General features: G+C 45.5%; 2 protein-coding genes and 1 long non-coding RNA gene across 3 annotated transcripts; 2 read left to right on the forward strand and 1 right to left on the reverse strand.

The window, feature by feature from the left end:
• The first annotated feature begins 6,377 nt into the window (after positions 1-6,377).
• On the forward strand, positions 6,378-8,047 carry LOC120112432. Its single transcript, XR_005514062.1, has 3 exons — positions 6,378-7,386; positions 7,478-7,654; positions 7,744-8,047. It is a non-coding gene; the product is annotated as an uncharacterized LOC120112432 (long non-coding RNA).
• Positions 8,048-11,834: 3,787 nt separating this feature from the next.
• LOC103700187 (condensin-2 complex subunit H2-like) lies at positions 11,835-13,002 on the forward strand. The gene is made up of 2 exons (XM_008782147.4): positions 11,835-12,324; positions 12,424-13,002. The coding sequence occupies exons 1-2, from the start codon at positions 12,250-12,252 to the stop codon at positions 12,664-12,666; spliced, it is 318 nt and encodes a 105-aa protein (XP_008780369.2). The 5' UTR covers positions 11,835-12,249; the 3' UTR covers positions 12,667-13,002.
• Positions 13,003-15,331: 2,329 nt separating this feature from the next.
• Positions 15,332-19,651, reverse strand: LOC113460936 (putative disease resistance protein RGA3). Its single transcript, XM_026801459.2, has 2 exons — positions 15,901-19,651; positions 15,332-15,757 (listed from the first exon to the last, which is right to left on the reverse strand). The coding sequence occupies exon 1, from the start codon at positions 19,634-19,636 to the stop codon at positions 15,914-15,916; it is 3,723 nt and encodes a 1,240-aa protein (XP_026657260.2). The 5' UTR covers positions 19,637-19,651; the 3' UTR covers positions 15,332-15,757; positions 15,901-15,913.
• Between the last annotated feature and the right edge of the window lie 1,333 nt (positions 19,652-20,984).

Genomic DNA, 20,984 nt, shown 5'->3' on the forward strand with positions numbered 1-20,984 from the left:
ATGATACACCCGGAGGTTTTCGGAGCTCCAACTTCGTGGAATGGGGGTCCCTTCGAGGGATTCCAGCTTGTACGCTCCGGGTCTTTGGATGCGCGTGACCCGATAGGATCCTTCCCAATTCGGGGCCAACTTCCCTTGCTCGGTCGGCTGGGAGGCTTCAGCTCTTCTAAGGACGAGGTCTCCCACTTTGAAGGATTTGAGTTTGACCCTGGCGTTGTAGTATTGCGCCATCTTTTGCTGGTATCTCGCCATGCGGATCCGGGCAGCTTCCCTCGTCTTCTTGATGAGGTCCAGGTTGTTCCTGAGTTGCGTAGCACTGGAGTCGGCATCATAACATTCTACCCTTGGAGAAGGGAGTCCGATTTCCAACGGGATAACGGCCTCCGTTCCGTACGTTAAGTTGAAGGGAGTCTCGCCGGTGGGTGCGCGGAATGTGGTCTGATAAGCCCACAAGACGTTGTATAGGTCTTCGACCCACTGCCCTTTGGACTGATCGAGCCTAGTTTTAAGTTCCTGCAAAATAGTACGATTTGTTACCTCGGTTTCTCCATTTGCCTGAGGATGTGCGACCGAGGTAAAACGGTGGTCGATGCTGAGCTCCGAGCAGAATTCTCTAAAACGAGCGTTGTCGAACTGGCGGCCGTTATCTGATATGAGGATGTGGGGGAGCCCGAATCTACAGATTATGAACTTCCAAATAAAGTCCCGCATCTTCTGCTCGGTGATCCGGGCCACTAGCTCGGCTTCGACCCACTTCGTGAAGTAATCAATGGAGACGATCAGAAATTTTCTCTGCCCAATCGCCAAGGGGAACGGTCCCAGGATATCAATTTCCCATTGAGCGAATGGCTAGGGGGAGCTGATTGAAGTCAAGGGGGCTGAGAGTCGGCGCTGGATGTTGGCATTCCTCTGGCACCGGTTGCATCTCTGAACAAAATCCAGTGCATCCTTCTGGAGTGTCGGCCAATAGTATCCTTGGCGCAAGATTTTGCATGCCAGTGCTCGGCTTCCCAAATGGTTTCCGCAGATGCCTTCGTGGACTTCGCGCATTGCGTAATCCGCCTCCGACGGGCGGAGACATCTGAGGAAGGGAGAGGTAAAAGATCTCCTGTAGAGCTTGCCTTCATACAGTATGTATCTCGAGGCTAGGCGCTTGACTCGACGAGCCTCACGCTCATCGTTGGGGAGAACTCCATTCTGTAGGTAGCTAACAAGCTCATCCATCCAGCTTGGCTCAACGTCAAGCTGGGGATCTGGAGGTACTCCAGTGCCGCCGCTTTTGGGAGCTCGCTCATGCGGGAGGACGCCAATTTTGATAATTGGTCGGCGCTGAGATTCTCCGACCTAGCAATATGTTGGATGTGGAAGGAACCAGAGTTGAAGTGAGGTGCCGCACCTTCTGGAGATATTTTTGCATTGTCGGTTCTCTTGCTTCGAAGTCCTCCAAAATTTGGCTTACAACCAATTGGGAGTCGCTAAAAGCCTTCAAGTTCTCGACCTTCAGCTCTCTAGCCAGCTTAAGCCCGGCTATGAGCGCTTCGTATTCCGCCATATTGTTAGAGGCGGGAAACTCGAGGTGTAAAGCCTGCTCGGCGACCACTCTATCTGGACTGGTGAGAATGAGGCCCGCTCCGCTACCCCCCGAGTTCGAAGAACCATCGACATGCAGAGTCCACATCGACCTCGGGGTCTACTCCGCTAGCGCGGGTTCGAGCTCGACCTCGTCTGGCACAGTGCACTCGACTATAAAATCGGCGAGTGCCTGCGCTTTGATCGCCGGTATGGGTCGGTACTCGAGGTCGAACTCTCCGAGCTCGATGGCCCACTTTGTAACTCGACCAGCGCGATCTGATCGCTGCAGGATCTGCTTTATTGGCTGGTCGGTCAACACGGCCACCGTGTGAGCTTGAAAATAAGGCCGGAGCCTTCGAGCTGAGACGACTAGGGTGAAGACGGTCTTTTCCAGCTTGGAGTATCGGGTCTCAGCATCCCTCAAAACCCGGCTGGTGTAGTATACCGGCTTTTGAAGCTTGCTCTCCTCTCGAACCAGGACCGAGCTCACTGCTATGGGAGAAACGGCTAAGTATAGGTAGAGGAGCTCGCCCTGCTGAGGCTTTGTAAGCAATGGAGGAGAGGCGAGAAGGCACTTGAGCTCTTTGAAGGCTTGCTGACACTCTGCCGACCACAAAAAGTTCTTTGGCTTCTTGAGAGCCGCAAAGAATGGAAGGCAGCGCTCGGCCGATCGGAAGACGAAACTTTCAAGAGCTGCAACTTGGCCTGTAAGCTGTTGCACTTCTTTGACTGTCCTCGGGGGCGTCATCTCTTGGAGCGCTCGAATCTTCTCGGGATTGGCCTCGATTCTCCGCTGTGTAATTACAAAGCCAAGAAACTTGCCCGAGGTGACTCCGAACGCACATTTGGCAAGATTGAGCTTCATCCGGTACCTTCGGAGTGTAGAGAGTGCCTCGTTGAGGTCGGTCACATGATCTTGCGCCATTCGGCTTTTCACCAACATGTCATCAACATAGACCTCCATGTTTCGACCTATTTGATCTTTAAAAATTTGGCTGACTAGCCGCTGATAGGTCGCTCCAGCATTCTTTAGGCCGAAAGGCATAACTTTGTAGCAGTAGGTGCCCCCGTCGGTGATGAAGGCTGTCTTCTCTTCATCCTCTGGCGCCATCCGGATCTGGTTGTATCCTGAGAATGCGTCCATGAAAGACAGTAGTTCGTGTCCCGAGGTGGAATCCGCAAGCTGGTCGATGCTAGTGAGTGGGAAGCTATCTTTTGGGCAGGCCTTGTTCAGGTCGGTGTAGTCCACACACATGCGCCACTTTCCGCTAGCCTTTCTGACAAGGACCACATTGGCGAGCCACTCCGGATAAGACATCTCCCGGATGAAGCCGACCTCGAGGAACTTGTCGACTTCCTCGGCCGCTGCTCGTTGTCGCTCTGGAGCAGCACTTCGCTTCTTCTGTCGCACAGGCTTACAGGTTGGCTTCACTTGGAGTCGGTGGATCGCGACCTCCGGATCTATCCCCGGCATATCGGCGGACGACCAGGCGAAGACGTTCATGTTGTTCCGCAGGAAGCTGATAAGGCGATCTCTCTCACGAGCATCAAGGTCGGAGCCGATCTGCACGGTTAGCTCGGAAAAATTTTCTCGTAAAGGGATTTGGATGAGCAGCTCACCAGACTCTACCCACTTCTTCTGAGGGCCGACCCGTGCCTCTAAAGTTTCGTCCAAGAGCTTGCCATCTGGTGTCGGAACCGATACTTTGGCTGGTTGCTTCGCCTCGTGGGTCGCCATGTAGCATCGCCTTGCCACCGCCTGGTCTCCACGAACTTCGCCGACTCCTTGGCTGGTGGGGAACCGCATAAGCAGGTGGCAGGTTGAGACCACGGCTCGAAGAGCGTTGAGCCCTGGTCGTCCGAGGATGGCGTTATAGGCCGAGGGCAGACGCACTACGAGGAAATCCATCCTCACGGTACTTTCTCGGGAAGCGAGCCCGACCGTGACCAGGAGATCAATCTCGCCCTCCACCGGAACCGAGTTTCCAGTAAATCCGACCAGCGGGGCGTTCATCCTCCGTAATTGCTTCTCTATCATCCCCATTCTAGAATAGGCATCAAAATACAAAACATTCGCCGAGCTTCCATTATCAACTAGGACACGTTTTACATCAAACTTGTTCACAACCATAGAGATGACCACAGCATCGTCATGGGGGGTTTCAACTCCCTCCAAGTCCTCATCCGAGAACGAGATAGTTTCGGAGGCGCGCAGGCGCTTCGGGGTGGTTCCTTCCTCTGCAGCTCCTCCGACCAAGGTTCCGCCTCGGATGGTGTTAATGGTGCCGGCGATGGGTCTGGTGGCATTTGGATCTTCGGGCTGTGCGGTATCCTCCGCTGGCCTTTACTCTTCACGCTGGTCCGTACGAACCGGTTGAGCACTCCTCGGCGGATGAGTGCCTCGATCTCGTTCCGGAGCTGGAAGCAGTTTTCCGTATCATGGCAGTGGTCTCGGTGGAAGCGGCAGTACTTCCGGGGATTGCGCCAGGCCCCGGGATCCCGCCTCGGGGGCGGAGGCCGGAAATAATTTGGGCCCTCGATCTCCATGAGAATCTCAGTCCGAGGAGCAGTAAGGGGAGTGTAGTTTTCGTACCTCCCGTTGGGTATGCGGGACCGCGGTGGAGATCTCGGCCGAGGTGAAGACCTTGGTCGAAGCGGTCCCTGCAACCGGGGTGGACTCTTCAGACGGGGCGGGTTCTTGTCACGGCGCGGAGACGGGCTTCTGGGACGGTCGTGCTCCTCACGATGCCTTTTCTGCTTTTTGGAGGTCTGCTCGGCCCCGCTCCGTCTAGAAGCGATGACTTCCTCGGCTTTCGCATACTTCCGCGCCCGAACCAGCATCTCAGTGAGGTCAACAGGAAAATTCTTCTCGATGGAGAAGAGAAATCTGTAAGACCGGACCCCAGTCTTCAGTGCCAACATGGCAATTGACTGGTCAAGCTCCCGGACCTCCCATGTTGCGATGGTGAAGCGGTCCAAATATTCCCTGAGGGATTCTCCCTCCTTTTGTCTTATGTCAAGAAGGGAGTCTGAGGTCCGCCGCTGGGGTCGGCTAGCAGTGAAATTGGTGGGGAATTGCCTACCGAGATGCTCAAAAGAAGAGACGGTACTAAGCTTCAGCCCGGTAAACCAAAGCCGAGCTGCTCCCCGGAGTGTTGCTGGAAAGGCTTTGCAAAGCATGGCCTCCGAGTTTCCCTGCAGGGCTATTAAGGCCCGATAGCTTTCCAGGTGGTCGAGGGGGTCGGTCTTGCCGTTGTAAGGCTCCATCTGGGGCATCTTAAACCTCAGCGGGACCGGCTCATCCTCGATTTGTTGGGAGAAGGGGGACCTCGTGGTAAACTCGAAGTCGCCATCGCATCCCATCCTTCTGCCGTGGAGCGCCTCGATCTGGCGCTCCAGCTTCTCGACCTTCTTGTCGAGCTCATCGCACTGGGGGATCGCCGCGGTGGTCCGCTCTGGCATAGGTGGCCCTGGGACTGACTCGGCTTCTGATGGTTGCGGCCAGTCACCAGGACCCCTCACCGGGGGTTCTCTCCAGGGGGATGCCTGGGCGTGGAGATCTTGGCCTTGGGGGGGCGCTTCACTTACAGGGGTGTCGGCTGAACCGGAGCTTGAGGGAACGGTGCTGTCGGGACGCCCCTAGGCTGCAGGCCTTGGACAACAGCGGCCAAGGCCTGAACTTGCTGCACCAGAGCATCAAACTGTTCCGGTCGAACTTGGAAAGTCGAATCGGCCGGAGGGGGTGAGTTTTGGACAGAGTGTCCAGGGCTAGGTGGAGGACGTCGGGAGGCATTAGAAGCTCCCTTGCTTCTCAACTTCATGGTCGCGACTCGGTCCCCTCCTCTAGCGCCAACTATTGCTGGAAATTGGACCCGGGGGCGGCCGTCGGCTGAGGAGGAGGAGCTCCGGGAGGGCTTGGCAAACGGCGGCGATCCGGCGATGTGCGGGGTCCTCCGGGGGACCTGCAAGAAGCCGGTGGCCTGACTTTTCCGGCGCTGGCCCTCCGATGCTTAAGTCAGAAGGGGCAAGTATATGAGCGGAGGTAGAAATCAATAGTCAGAATCTCAATCCCCCCCCCTAAGATGGAGAAATTCCCCTGTTATAGAGGGGGTTGGGTTACCTGTGATGTGACGGGGCAAACGATCTGTCGTACAATTGGGCATGCAGTAGAAATTAATGCTCGATTGTGTGAATCAATGTTGTTACTGTTGGAGATTAGGCCAAAGCTCTTGAGTCGTCGTGGAGTCGTGCCATCATTCATAATCAAGCAGGTTGCCGTAAGAGGCTTGATGTCCGTAGGCAACGGAAGTCATACGCTTTAATTGTTGAGTAGGCTGAGGGCCTGCAAGTGCCATACGCTTTGATGGTTGAGTGAACAGGATACCTGCAGGACCCATACACATTAATTGTTGATGAAAGCAACACGTAGTCTTTCGGTCGCGCTGCGGGGGGATGTGACCTCAGTGCGCAGGTTGGGCATTTTTGGGTTGGTAGAGCTGTTCGGGTGCTTCCAGGTCGAAGGGGGTCTGCTCGACTGTCTACAGTCGGAGGGGATCTGCTCGGTCGGCCCCCGCTCGGAGGGGACCTGCTCAACCGGCCCCTGCTCGGCGGGTCTGCTCGGGCAAGCGTGGCGACATGTTTTTCCCCCAACACTGCCCTAGGAAGAGGGAAAAGGGGTCTTTTATAGAAGAGGATTGGTTCAATTTAGGTAAGATTTGATTCCCCTTTTTTTCCTTTTTTTTTTTCTTTTCTCCTCTTGAGGTGGATTCGGGAAGGGATTGATGCAGGGGAGGGAGAAGACACCGTTCGGGAGTCTCCCTCCCCTTCACATGGGTCGGGCCGGTGCTGTGGTTAGCGGGCCGGCCCGGCTCAAAATGTGGCTCTTACAGGTTCAATAAAGATGACACTTCAAAGTATTTTCTGAAGCCTCCTGCCAATTTGCTTGTACTAGAAGGAGATTGTTTAGATACCAGTTGTGATCCTAGCGAATTAGAATCATATCTGGTAATATTATGTTAACCATGTGAATTTTGCCATTACTTGAACAATTTTGTCTTATTTTCTGATGCTGTTGTTTAATCATGTTTTCCCATAGTTTGCAACCTGTGATTTTGTTGGAGATTTTCTTCTGCTGGACCCCTGTGATGCGGGAGCTATCTATGATTCTTTAAAAACAAATGTTGTTGGTGAAGAAAACATTGCACCCCATAGAGGCAGCTTGGTCAGGTCCAAATCTCGCCACAGTATTCTAACTTCTCCATCGGGATGTTCTCAGGCAACTGCTTATAGATCAAGTATTGGGAAGAACCAAGGCATCAATCTAAATCAAAATACAGAGGGCAACTGTGCATTTGAAATAACGATGATAATCATTGGTCTGGACTGCATGTTGACCCTGATCATCCTGATGTGCCGTGTAGAGGAACCAAATTTAGGATGTTCAAATGTTATGGATGATTCTGATTTCTGATGATGATAATAATGATCCATGGAAGCCTCTAAATCCTCATGAGCCTGGGAACTTGAAAATAAAACCATTCAGAAAAGGTATGTTAGTTTCTTTTTTTTCCCACCAAGATATCTTTCTTTTTTATTTTTCTGTTATATAATGATATTCTTTTTCTCCTGTCTTGAATAGTTAAGGGTTTTAGAAGGCAGGCGATTCGTAATGTCAGGAGAAATACTTTAACTTCTCAGTTTCCTATTGCAAACTTGGATGGTGTTATCAGCCAAGAGTTTGCAGAAGCATTTGAAGTAAAATCTCGTTTACAGGAAAGGCTGCCTGCACCTCAGTCACCACCCCTATTTGAAAAGGTTTTTGCAGGAAGTTTCTTAAAATTTTCATTTAACTGATCTTTTCCTATCTTCACTCTTCCTTAAGTTATGATCGAGTTTCATATTGCAGCTAAGAAGATCACTTACTTTTGGAGAACAAGAAACATATGACAGCTTTGGTGGTTTTGAGTATGAAAATGATGATAATGGAGGAGAAAATCACCCTATCGATTCTGATCAAGCAGAACATGATCTGCTAAATACTATGTGCAATATGGACACTGAAGTACAATTTTGCCATGGGAAGGTTTGCATATAGCAGCTCCGCTTTCTGCTTGATGCTTTATCAATTATTAAGCTTATGCTTTATATGATGTATGCGATAATCATATGCAGCAAAATGATGATGCTGTGACATTTGATCGTGTTGAAGGTCTATCACAGGATGATCTAGATTCTCATGCAACCCTTGAAGATTTGTACCACTCACATTTGGTAAAAGACAAAAATATCTATCTAGTTATCTATCTTTCTATCTGCATGCGCATGCTGTATTGTGGACACGAGTTGCATTATAATTTCTAATATGCCATCCAATCTTCATTTCTTGACCATACTTGATTCTAAAGGTGCATCACAGCATATATGGGATAGCAAGTGCTATTGTAGCTTTACATTCTAATAACCATGGTATGTTGAGGTACGGCGTTGGATTTCGGTTCCAACCTCTTTTGTACCGGTGCCGGTTCCCACCGGTACAAGCCGATACCGGTGCGAACCAGGCCGGTTCGTACCGGCCCAAGCGCGGTGCAGCGCGCCCCGCGCGGGCGAGCTGCCCCATGCGGGATATTCAATGCCACCGAGTGGCATTTAACGCGGACGCGCGCGCATCCGGGTGGGATTTTTTTTTCTTTTGGTCTTTGCCGGTACAGTATCGGTTTGGTACTGTGTCAGAACCGTATCGGTACCGATGCCCATCGGTACGTCGGTGAAATCGGTACGGCGAACCTTGCTAATAACCATTTGCAAAATGCGTTTATTGATTGCATTTGTTGATGAATGAGATGATTTGATGCTAGGTTCGCCAAACCAGTACTCGGACCTGTATTGGTCAGCAATTGGCACGGTACAGTATGCATTCATATCGTGTTGTTATAGGATGTACCAACAAAGGAGAGCTAGAGAGGGAGGGGGAGAGGGAGAAGGAGAGAGGAAAATAGAGAAGAGGGAGGGAGGGATATAGAGAGGGAGGTGCAGAGAGAGGCTGATGAGGCCTCCCTTGTTTTGAAACAAAACAACAGGGCCCTTTTCAATTTCCTGTTTTTGAAATAAAATTGGCAATTGGTTTGTTAGCTCCAACCAGTTGCTGCCTTCATTTCGAAACTGGCAAATCAACTAAGGGCTCCTTTATTTCGTTTTGAAACGGGGGAGCCCTCGTTGGTCTTTTCCTCTTGCGGGCTTCCTTCTCTATCTCAACCTCTCTCTACCCCTCCCTCCTTTCTATCTCTTGTCCTCTTTCTCTCTCTCTCCTTCTTCTTTCACTCCCTCTGATTTGAACTGAGGTAATGACCATGCCGGCAATTGACCGGTCCGGTTCGGTACGCCACGAACTAAGCGGTTTGGCATGGTTCAACAAACTTTGATTTGTCCTCTACTGGTCCAATACGAGCTAGTTTAATAAGACTTCCCCCTACTTAATCTTCTTGGAATATATTGATTATTCCAACCAGGCTGACCTTATTCCCATATGGCAATATGAATAGTGGATTCAAGGGTTGACATATGGCTGGTAGATCATCTGTTTCTCTAATATCCAAAAATCATTAAACAAATGTTCCCTTATTGATTTGGAAGGAAACTCTGTGGTATTAAAAATTTTCTTGCTAATTAACTCCATAATTGACTTATGGTTCAATCGGTCCAAAGATTTTTATGTTCCTAATGCTCAGCATAAAGGCAAATAAACTTGCATGCCTCATTTGTTTCATTCCATAAATCAACTAACTGGTGTCAATTTGTTCTTGCATTGTACTCTTTTACCCCAAAATCTTTTCTTGATGCTTTCCGTTGGAAGGGTAGAAGACAATGATGCAAGAAGAGTTATTAAATCCTCCATTTCAATGAAACAAGAAAAGCAAGCTGTTGGTTTGGATATGCATTGCTAGATTTATCTTAGAATTTTGTGGGAAGTCTGAAAACTTGCCTAGAAGCAGAAGATTCTATATGAATACATGGCGTGAAATATTTTTACTACTTTTCTTTGCTGAAAAAGCTCTACTTTGTTTGAGTTATCATCCTTATATGGGCTCCATTTTAGATGTGAACAATGCCTTTTTTTTATGGATGATTTATGTAGGATCTCTGTGCGGGAAACCGCGAGAGAAAACTTGAATAGATAGAATATCAACTAGAGGTTACTGTGCCTTCAAAGGGAGGACCTAATGACCTGAAAGTTTGAGTACCGAGCAATTGTTCATGCAACTTCTGAAGTTACATTGTTGATGGCTCATATGACAGAAATGAAGCTTTGAATTAATGGTCCTTGGTCTCCTCAAAAAGAATTAGTGGTCTTTGGAAGGTATATTGTGATGATAACCATCAATTTGTATGGTTAACGAATCTTCCAAGATTATATTTGCTAAAACATAGTTGATCGACGTGCCCACATAAGAAATCAGAATGAAGGGAACAAGTTGAAAGCTATTCAAAGCTTGGAGGGACTATTAATCTTTATTTGTTATGTGAGGATCCGTGCGGGCATGTGTTTAGTTCCACATCGGTTATTCGCTGGGTAGATCTTGGATACTTATACAAGATTAAGGAACCCAAATAATAACTTCCGGCTAGCCATTTTGGATAAGATCCTGGGTTGTTACAAATGGTATCAGAGCGGACCCGGCCCATAACCTATGTAGACGAGGGGACACTGCAGCACGGATCCATTGGGGCTGACCACGGGTCAGTCGTGGTGTTTGTGATTAGATTTGAATAGATATAAACCCTTAGCCTGAGGAGGACGTCAGGGCTTGAACGAGGGGAGTATGTGAAGATCCGTGCAGGCGTGTGTTTAGTCCCACATCGGTTATTCGCTGGGTAGATCTTGGGTACTTATACAGGATCAAGGAACCCAAATAATACCTTCCGGCTAGCCATTTTAGGTGAGGTCCTGGGTTGTTACATAGCATATCAAACATAAATAATGTAAAAATATTTATATCATGTAGGATTGGCGTACAAGGATTCTTACTGAAATTGTAGACTGACTCAAATACAGATCTGGATCACAACCTACGAGCTGGGGTGCCGAGTCCCCTGATCAAAACCTCCTGGCACCGCTAACTCTTCCCCTACAACATCAATTATAAATCACAAACTAAATTATTTAATATTTAAATATTCTAAACCATAATTCACATCTACTATGGGGTCCATCATCAGGTCCCCAAACATCTCAATCCCTCCAGATCTAGGGCAGTCGGGGTGGCCCGACTCCCACCTTGCACCATCGGCCTATGTCGTCGCCAGCCGTGGCCGCAGCCATGCCGGCGACGATGGCCGGTCCCGATGAAGAGACCAACATAAAGGGATGATTCCTCTCTCTTCATGGTTGGGAATACATCTCCCTCCCTCAAATCTTTTTGATCCAAGGCCAATAGCCATGATAGATGTGCCCTCTCCTTCCCCAACCCGACAACACCACTGGCCGAACCATCGCCGGCCGCCACTGTTGCAGTCGCCGGCGATGGTGGCCGGCCAAGAGAGAGAGAAAGAGGTGGTCCCTTCCTCTTCTTCTCCCAAGAACCGACATGACCTCTTTCCTCCCTTCCCCCCTCCTCCATCATCAACGGCAGACCACTCTAATGGTGGCTCGGCTCCCCCACCCGACGGCAGCCACAGTGGCTCTCACTGTCGTCACCGGTCGGCGGCCAACCGACGAGAGGAAGAGGGAAAGGGGATGGGATCACGAGGGAGAAAGCCTCGGATCCACACTTCCCATCTTCAGTTAACCCTAGAAATTCCTCACCAAAACCTCCCACAGTCCCGATTCAACCAGCTTCCATGGATCCGGCCAACCCGGCGGCTGGCGGCGGCTACAAGATCCGAAAAAGAGAAGCCGAAACAGGGGTTCCCTGTTTCGAACTCTTCTCCGGCGATCTCACCGGCCAAAAACTTCACCCACGCCGCCCCAAATCCAGGAAATAAAACACAAAGGAAGGAACCATGCTTACCCCGGTCCGGTGGGGGTGTTCCGGCGACCTTTCCGGCGGAAAATCAGAGGAGCAAGACCCTCGGATCCCCAAGCTTCTTCACTTGATTTGTGGGGATCTTCTTGAAGGAAGGAAGAGCTTTAAAGCTTCCTCCACGGTCGGCCGGTTCTCGGCTCCAGCGCTCGGTCTCCCCCGGCGATCGCCTCTAACGCCGCCGCTGCCCCCCCCCCCCCCCCCCCCCCCCCCCCCCCCTCCTCCTTTTTTTTTCTTGTGTTTCTTCTCCAACGATCGTGCCCGTATATGGTGGATGGGCCCGGTCTTTTCGGGCCGGCCCGTCCACCCCTCTTTTTTTTTTTTTTTCTGGGTATTACACTCTTCATTCAGGATGCCCTTCTTGCTAGCATAGCTGAAACAGAGAAGCAAACAGAGTTGGCCATACGAGTTTCAACATGGAAAGAATGGATTGAACACACCTTGGAAGACCAAGTGGGTAGCAGGGGATTGCTTCCAATCTCTTCCAATCCTGAGCCATATTAGCCAAAGAATTCTTCTGGTTATGTGAGATGTGAGATTTCCTTTTTTTTTCATTGATTGAGAATTGTTTTGACAAAATACACACCTTCCTTTTCACATTCACTTATATGGTGAGAGAATCTTGGACAAGCTTTCCTTCGAAGTGGACAGTGGAGGAAGCATGTCCTTTACTGATGTTGTGATGGGTCAACCCAAGCATGATGTTGCAAGGACATTTTCTGCACTTCTGCAGCTGGTATTTACTTTTTTCTGCTTGCAAGCATATATGACATACTTGTTCTTGTGATCAGAAATTGAGAAACTCTATGTATTTACCACAAACTTTTGATTTCAGGTGAACAATGGGAATGTTGATCTACAAATAGCTCCAGCAAGTGATGAGTTTGTGTGTCACACTGCTGCAAATCCCTTCTATGTGAAGCTCCTTTGCCGTGCCAGAAGAGAAGAAATGGGGAACTGTTCAACAAGGAAAAGAGCTAATTTCCCTTTGAGGAAAGGGTGCATAAAAGCAAATTCTTCCACCTCAGAAGCCACCTCACCTTTAAAATCATTGCATCAGGGGCAGGTTCTCTCCTAAGCTTGGGAAGGGCAGTGTTATCAGGTGTACTCCTGAGGGGAAGAGAAGACGGAGGTCTACTCGGTTTATAGAGCCATTTGATTTGCAGTCTTCTGGTTGACATAAATCAACTTTTTTTTTTTAATTTGAGGATGACGTAAAATGGCTGTTGAATGGTCTGGAATCATATATCAGTACCATACTCATGTAACTCGGCATATCAGTTCCCTCTAACAAGTAGGTAGCTGACAACACTTTAATTTATGGCTTAGGACTAGGCAGGTATATATGTTAAAAATTTCTGTAATTCCTGTGTGTTTATTCATTAATCAATATATTTCAGTTGTCCATCCTTGTTTATATGTAATAGTAGCAATGCCCCATTAATAGATCTAAAATTTTGTTTTTTTTTTGGTTAAAGTTGTCTGTTTCAATCTCATTCGAGATAGTGTCTAAGATGAACATTTTCAGCTGCAAACAAAACTTCTGGACAAGGCCAGATGTCTGTTTCTAGGTGAGTTCTTTTTTGCATTTCATTTCATTATCTATATGATTTACTATTGTGGATAGATAAAATGTTTACTTTTTTCTTTTTTCTGTAACTTTTAATGTTTATTATAGACCAAGGTGTAATTTATAGATCTCCTTGATTTCTTCAACCTAGAAGATGAGTGAGTGGAATTTTCTCCCCGTCTTGTTTTGTATTTTCAGAGTATCGGTTGATACTTATAGTCTATTATTTTGTCTCCTGATGCATAAATTGAAGAATGAGATTAACATTATTTTTGCAATAAATTATGGAAAAATTCGTATAAGATGCCATTTTAGGAGTGTCATTTTTGTCCGTGTCTTTTGTATGTGTTTCTGGATGCTTTTACTTCGTGTTTTATCATTCAACTGGATCGATACATGACATCTCTTGGGATGGTTTCATAAATTGCTCGATTTTAGCTCCATGAGTTGAGCAGGGTGTTGAAGCCCTTCATGTCGCGTTTGTTGTCCATGGCCTCTTTGTTCACATTGGCTCTAGAGTTGGGATTGGCGGAGAAGATGTGGACGAATCGCCCTTCTTCATGTCGAGGTGGGCAAGGCAAATGAAGTCGACGATGGCGAGGTTGTCGGGGTGGACAATGTTGTGGAATAGGATGAGGATCGTGGAGAGGTTTGGGTTGTAAAGGAAGTTGGTGAGCAACATAGACGGAGTGATAGACGCTGTCGGGGTTGTAGCATGATAGAGTTTAGGGTGAAGAGCAGGAGAAAGGGGTTGAAGGCAAGCAGAGAATGTGATAGCGAAGTAGTGCATGGGTTGAAACTGAGGGAACAAGAGAAGTATCTTGTCTCCCCGAGGGAAGAAGGTGGTCACTGAAGGTTGGGCTTCGAAAGATGTCATGATGGACGAAGTGAAGGAGAATGGACGAGTTTTTACTTTGATAGTTGAGTTATAACGAATCCACTTTCTTTTCTTTTGAGGTGAAAAACAATTCGTCTTTCTGGATTTTTGACCTTCCACCAACGTTAAGAATTCTTATTTGTCGAGCTAATTTGGGCGAGGCCATCATTGGGTGGGGAACACAAGGCTTTGTGGTGGGGAAGAGAGGTATGTATAGACCTGCCAGGAGAAAATCAAAGGAACATCAAATGCATGACCACTTTAATTATGGAGCTCACAAGAGAGGTCGTGTAGAACTCATTTAGGCAATGGGAAGAGGAAGAGGGGGCGAAGGAGACTATGGTTAATGGGAAAATAAAGAGATGCTTAATATTTGGTTGGAGTTTTTAGAGGAGAGAGATAAGAAAGTACCTTCCACCCTGGAAATAAAATTTTCGCATTTCATTAGAAAGAAAAATCAACATAGGCTATGGAAAAGTCCAATTTCCACCAGCTGAGAATTAAGATATAATTTTTTTTTTCCAAAAGTTCCTTTAAGCTTTTAGTGAGAATAGCGTAAGTTTTTTTTCTTTTTATAAAAGGTATAATAGGCATTTTGCACCACTACATATACTTTGCCTAACCAAATATAAGTCACTCTAGAATATGTCAATTTTTTATGGTCAACCAAACATGCAAAGCCACTTTTTCATGTATCATATAAGTGAGCATTAGTTTCATAGAAAAATATTCGAGTGAGGAGAAATTCTTCTCGAGAACTAAATTAGTTCGTATTGATCTAGTCGGGCCAATTAAATGGAGGGTAAAAGTTTCCAAGATTATGTACAGTGGATGCAAATGAAAATAATATTTTAAAAGGGTCGATTTTGCAAGAATGTAATCGTGCAAATTTTTCTATAATTTACGATAAGTTTTACTAGAAGGAGGTATTTATAGGAGAATTATGGGCTGTTGGCAGTTGGGCACTTGGCAACCTCATCCAAGCTCTTGCATAATATATAATTGAGGCTTATATGTTCAACAAAACCTGTATCTGTTTTTCCAATATTTTGCCCTTTTTATGTACTTTCTGAAAGAGCACAGTACAACCTTCCACCAATTTTTATATTTTGTCTTTTTATGTACCTTCTAAAAAAGCACCATGCAACCTTCCACCAATATTTGCATGCAATATGCTGAACCAACCTCCCAATTTAGTTGTTCAATCCAGCCTATGACCGTCTTCAATTTGTGGTCTGTATAATTCTTGCTCTTGGCAGTCCTCCTCAATAGCCTGACCTCTCACCAATCTTGATGAAATTAATATTTAAACAGTTTGCAGGTATGTCCACCAAGAGGCTAAACCGGGGGCTACTCGAACTGTTATTGTTGTTGTTTTTGAGAGAAAGGAGGGCTAAGCCTACCATAGACATTATGTTTATTAATATAAACCATATGATAGATACAGTTCAAGATAAGTCTCAGTCTCAAAAAAGACTCGTTTTTCATCAATAAAAATGCGTACTCGTGGAGATGGAACATTCTCACTCACTTCTGCTGTAAATCATTAATCTACATACATTTACAAGCACTGCAGTTCATCATAAATACAAACAATCCATTTTAAGCTTTTTAAGAAGCAATCCATTTGCTACCGCTGGCTAAGTACAAAAGAGTAACGGCCATCTGTTTGCACAAAAAGAGTAACGTGGAGAGCTGGTGCGGCAGCAATGGACGGAGACCCTGAAACATTTTTCAGTAAATACTTTTTCAAAAAAAAAAAAATCCAGTAAATAGAAATATTCTTCGGTGCTCTAAATAATGCAGTTTTCCCTACAAAATAGGAAACAGAAAGTCGATAAAGAGGGCGGTGTGATGGGCTGTACCTGTCTCAGTAGGCTACCAAACCACATCATGCGACTTTTTCATCATTTTCCTGTGCCTTTGCAATTGCTCCGTCAACACCGGATGACAATTATTGAAATGTAAATCTTCTAGGGATGAAGGCAGGCCCTTCTCTGGCAGCGAGCGGATCTCAGGGCAATTTGATATCGTCAAACGTTGGAGGGTGGAAAGGCTATGCAACTCTGTTGGCAGGGACTGAAGATTGTTGCAATTTACAAGAAATACCCATCTGAGAGATTTCAGTCCTTGCAACCATAATTGCTCCTCTCCAGCGAATAATATGAGTTCAGTTGAGCCCCAGATTCGGAGTATTTCAAGTGAGGGCGGGGTGATTGTGGAGAACAGCACCTTGACCAGGGCAGTGTCGTCGATGTGCAGGAAGCGAAGACGTGCGAAACCCTCGCCCTGCTCTTCCTCATTAGCCAATACCGTGAGCCGAGGACATCCACTTACCGTCAAATTTTCAAATGATTTGAGAGCTCGTAAGTCCCCTAGCGACCTCAGTTCTCCGCAGTCCCGAATAGTCAAATTTCTGAGAGCAATCATGTGGCCGAGCACTTCTCCTGGAAGAGATGTTATGTGTGGGCAGCGGTTTAACTTCAATGAGGTAAGAGAGGTGAGATTGTGCAGGCAGCCGGGTAGTGACTCATCCAGATGACCACATGAATCCAATGCAAGCCATCGGATAGAAGAGGGAAGGATCAATTGCACTGGGGACGGGAGCAAGGGACAGTCCTTGATTCTCAAATTCTCGAGGGAGAGAAAGTCTTTAAACCTTTCCATTGGCAACCGCACAACCTTTTGACAGTCAGCAATCGTCAAGTCCCTGATAGCTGGCAGGTGGTGTGACGACAGCCATCGCTCCAGATTTACCAGGTTTGGACACCGGCAGATACGCATGTGAGTAATTGAAGAGGTCCTGCTGCTGTTTCTGCTGTGCTGTGTCATACTGCTCTCATCGGTAAAACCATGGTCTCCGTCCCTTGATTCTCGGAGCATATTTATTCCCACATTCCAAAGGTATAATTCTCTGAGCGAGGGAGGGAGGCAGGGTAAACCCCTTAGCTTGGGACAGTTCTGGATATGGAGCTTAAGCAGTCGAGGAAATACTTGGATACCTTCTGCGCTGAACCATTCTTCCCATTCCAACATGTCTGAAATCTTCAGCTCTTTCAGTAATAGGAATCCTTTGACCTCTGGAGAGCCATAGAATTCATGACCAACTTGCTTCACCTCATGCATATTTTTGATGCGCAGAATCTCGAGGGATGGCAGCTGTCCAAGAGATGGAAGTTGCCCGCAGCTTTGGATATTTTCTAGGCAAATAGCTTTCAAATTTTTGAGCGATTGTGGCTCCAGCCAACTTGGAAATCGGACACCGCCATAGTTTCTGATTTCCAGCCTTCGGAGATTGGAATGTGGTTTGAGGCCTTCAAGTACCTCAACATGGTTCCCTGAGCTGGTGCTTCTATCAATATTCCATACCAAGGCCAATTCATCAAGGTACTGTTTATTATTCAGCTTAGCCTGACTGGCCTCTTCCTCACTTTCGATGCTCTCAAGATTTTTAATGCAAATTCTTCCATGAAGCTGTATCATGTCCTTTAATTCTTCAATCTTGTGCCCTCTCTGCTTTACAACTTTGAATACCCGCAACTCTTGGAGATATGTTAACTTGCTGATATCAGCCAACATACAAATTGTCTCCTCATCTGCTTTAAGCTGCCTTAATTTAACTAGGTTGGTCATGCGTGTAGGAAAATTTTCAATTGGGCAGCCAGATATATTTAACACCTGAAGATTGTAAAGGTTACACAGTGATTCAGGCAACCTTCGAATTTTGTTGATAGAGATATCAAGGTATCGAAGATGTTTTAAATTGCCAATACTTTCAGGCAATTCTTTGATCCCACAATTCTCTAATTTCAACACACGGATCTTTGTTGACACTCTGAACAAGTAATCAAGCATAGAATCAAAGTTTGCATCATACAAATTCTCAAAGACAAGGGTGCGTAGATTCTTATAATTGGCAAAGTCCATTAGCGTACTTGGCTCCAGATTCTCAGTACATATTGATAGGTGTCGAAGCCTGCTAGGAATTTCTTGCCACTTACCATCTTCTATTCTTAGATGTTCATCGACTGAGACAGATTGAACCAGATCGTGTATCAAATCATGCATCACATATACATCCTCCCATTTATGCTGAAAGAAAGATCTGTCAAACAAATCATGGAAGAACTCACTCCCTACCTCTTCAATCCGCACATTTCCTTGAGGTACAATGAAGCCTTGTGCCATCCAGACTTGGACTAGCCCGTCTTTTGTGTATGCGTAATCTTTAGGAAATATAGAACAATATGCAACACACTGCTTCAGATATCCAGGTAGGTACTGATAGCTCAACTGTAGGACTGGTATAATGTCATCTTCACGTTGTTTTAGTTCCCATATTTCACTGTTCATGATGGTTCTCCAATGCCTCTCATCCCAGTCTAAATTCAATAGGCCTCCTAGCGTCTTTGCTGCAAGTGGAGATCCCTTCAGCCTGTCAGCAATCTTCCTACCAATAGCTTCCAACTCAGGATATTCTTTGGGATTCTGAGAACCAAATGCATGTCTACTGAAAAATTCCCAATAGGCATCATTTGCTAAACCCTCTAAGAAGACTGCCTCCATTGTGCCCATCATCTCTGCAACCTTTTGAGATCTAGTTGTTACCAAAATCTTGCTTCCCTGCAGCCCGGACCTTAATGGCGCAGACAGACGATCCCATTCGTTGTGGCCATCATTCCAGATGTCATCAAGGACGAGCAGGAATCTCTTTGACATTATCTTCTCCTTGAGGATCTCTTGGAGACAATTCAAATTTTGGTGATCACAGAGTCTCTCCCGGGTAACAGACTCTATTATCTCTTTAGTTAGCCTTTTCACATCAAAATTATCAGACACGCAAACCCAAATCTTTAAATCAAAATAACCATTCACCTTCTGATCATTGTAAATGAGCTGAGCAAGCGTAGTTTTTCCGATCCCTCCAATACCGACCACTGGCAAAATAGAAACACTGTCTTTCTTTTGTCTCTTTAAACAAACACGGAGACGATCATCACCGGGTTCAGTTGCATATCCCGACTTTAATAGCAGCTTTATCACCTTTTCTTTTTCTTTTTCTCGCCCGAACACTTCGGTTTCAGTTAAGAATGAGCTCGTCTCTCGTCTCGCCGATCTCTGATATTTTTTTCCTTCATCATCTATATCCAGGAGTCTGATGATTTTTTCCATATCATCAGCAATGCTATCTAACCTCCCCATAACCTCCCTCACTTTAGCCATAGCATCACCGTCTCGATGGAACACATTTCTGGCAAGTGTAAGAGAAGAAGATAAGAAGTTACCTCTCTGATTCTCTTGGCTTTCAGCCTTTTGCTGCAGGAGTTGGTATTCGAATTCGTCCAGTAAGTCTTCGGCATCGTATGCGGCGTCTTTGAAATCTTGGAGGATTTGGGCAAGGTTGTCGTCTTTGGTGCGCCTCTTCTCGGCGCTTGTAAGGATGAAGCGTGTCCGTAGCAAGGTAGTGCGCAGCCTCTTGAGGTCATCCTGAAGCCCCGAGTGCCGCGCGAACTGCTGGATGGCATCGGAGGTCACCTGGCCGACCAAGTTGTCCAGCACGGTGGAAGCGATGGATCCTCCAACTGATAGTAGTGCCTCCATATCGATCAATTTTGGAGGAGAAGAGAGAGAGAGAGAGAGAGAGAGAGAGAGAGAGAGAGATTTCCTCTAGGAAATAGACTTGCTTTCCGTCTTATTGTCATCCACACATTCAGCCGGAGTAAAATAGATTAAGCAAGTTGCTTTCTATAGACTTGCTTTCTACTTCAATCGTACAGGTTGTCTATATATGATGTTAAAAAAAATCCATGACGGAGTGGCGGGCATCAGGCTGAAGTAGTCAAAAATAAATATCTTATATTGATGGCGAACGGAGGGATCTGCCAATGGAGAGCCTCCGGTTCAATACAGAGAAGCAGCAGCAAAAATGTTGCGCAGATCTCTCCATGATTGTGCCCTGCAACCAATTTCAGTAAGTGGATTTGTCATGATTCAAAAGTCAATAGCTAGAAACATGAGTATATCTAGAAACACCAACAGCTGCACGCCTGTGATGCAAACCTTTATTTTAACGTTATATATATATTTTTTCAGTAAGTGGATTTGTCATGATTCAAAAGTCAGTAGCTAGAAATATATATATATATATATATATATATATATATATATATATATATATATATATATATATATATATTAGCATGGGCCAGATGTCTTGTGAAGTAGTTTCCTCTCACATCCGAGAGGCCTCATTGGCTCGTTCTTCGGAGGATATAAAACTTCTATAAAAATCTATATTTTTCTAAATAAATATTCTTTAAATTAAATTTAGATAAAAAATAATTTATTCATATTTTTATGTATTGGAAAATAGTTTCAGATTCTGTTACTTATACTCTTTTATATTACTATTTTCCGGATTAGTTTCTCAAAACTATCCATATTTTCCATAATATTCTTTACTATATAAATATTATATTATATTATATTATATATTATCATATAATGATATTTTAATAATATATCATATTATAATTAAAATAATATATTATACTAGAATAATAATATAATAACATATTATTATATGATAATACTATTGCATTATATATTATATTATATTATATTATATTATAATAATATAACATATATTATATCATCTTGTCATATTATTATATTATTATAAGGTTAGGGATATTTTAGAAATAAAATAATAAGGTTATTTTTCTACTTGAGAAAACAATAACTTACAATTCTTATAGGTAGGTAAGAATTTTCCTCTATTTCATGAGTAAATGTTAATCATGGAAAAATAATTTATTCATATAGAGAAGCATAAAAATATGGGTAGGTTAAGTTGATAAATTTTTTCATGATATTTACCCACTAAATAATAGTGTCTAAAAGATTTTAACATAAGAGCTGGAGTTTAATGTGTCCTGGTATCTAATTT

This window comes from Phoenix dactylifera, chromosome 11, assembly GCF_009389715.1.
Source record: "Phoenix dactylifera cultivar Barhee BC4 chromosome 11, palm_55x_up_171113_PBpolish2nd_filt_p, whole genome shotgun sequence".
NCBI lineage: Eukaryota > Viridiplantae > Streptophyta > Magnoliopsida > Arecales > Arecaceae > Phoenix > Phoenix dactylifera.

Coding starts and splice junctions, on each gene's coding strand:
- LOC103700187 (XM_008782147.4), top strand. CDS start 12,250: ATGTCCTTTACTGATGTTGTGATGGGTCAACCCAAGCATGATGTTGCA. Junction 12,325..12,423: donor TTTCTGCACTTCTGCAGCTG/GTATTTACTTTT, acceptor TTTTGATTTCAG/GTGAACAATGGGAATGTTGA.
- LOC113460936 (XM_026801459.2), bottom strand. CDS start 19,636: ATGGAGGCACTACTATCAGTTGGAGGATCCATCGCTTCCACCGTGCTG.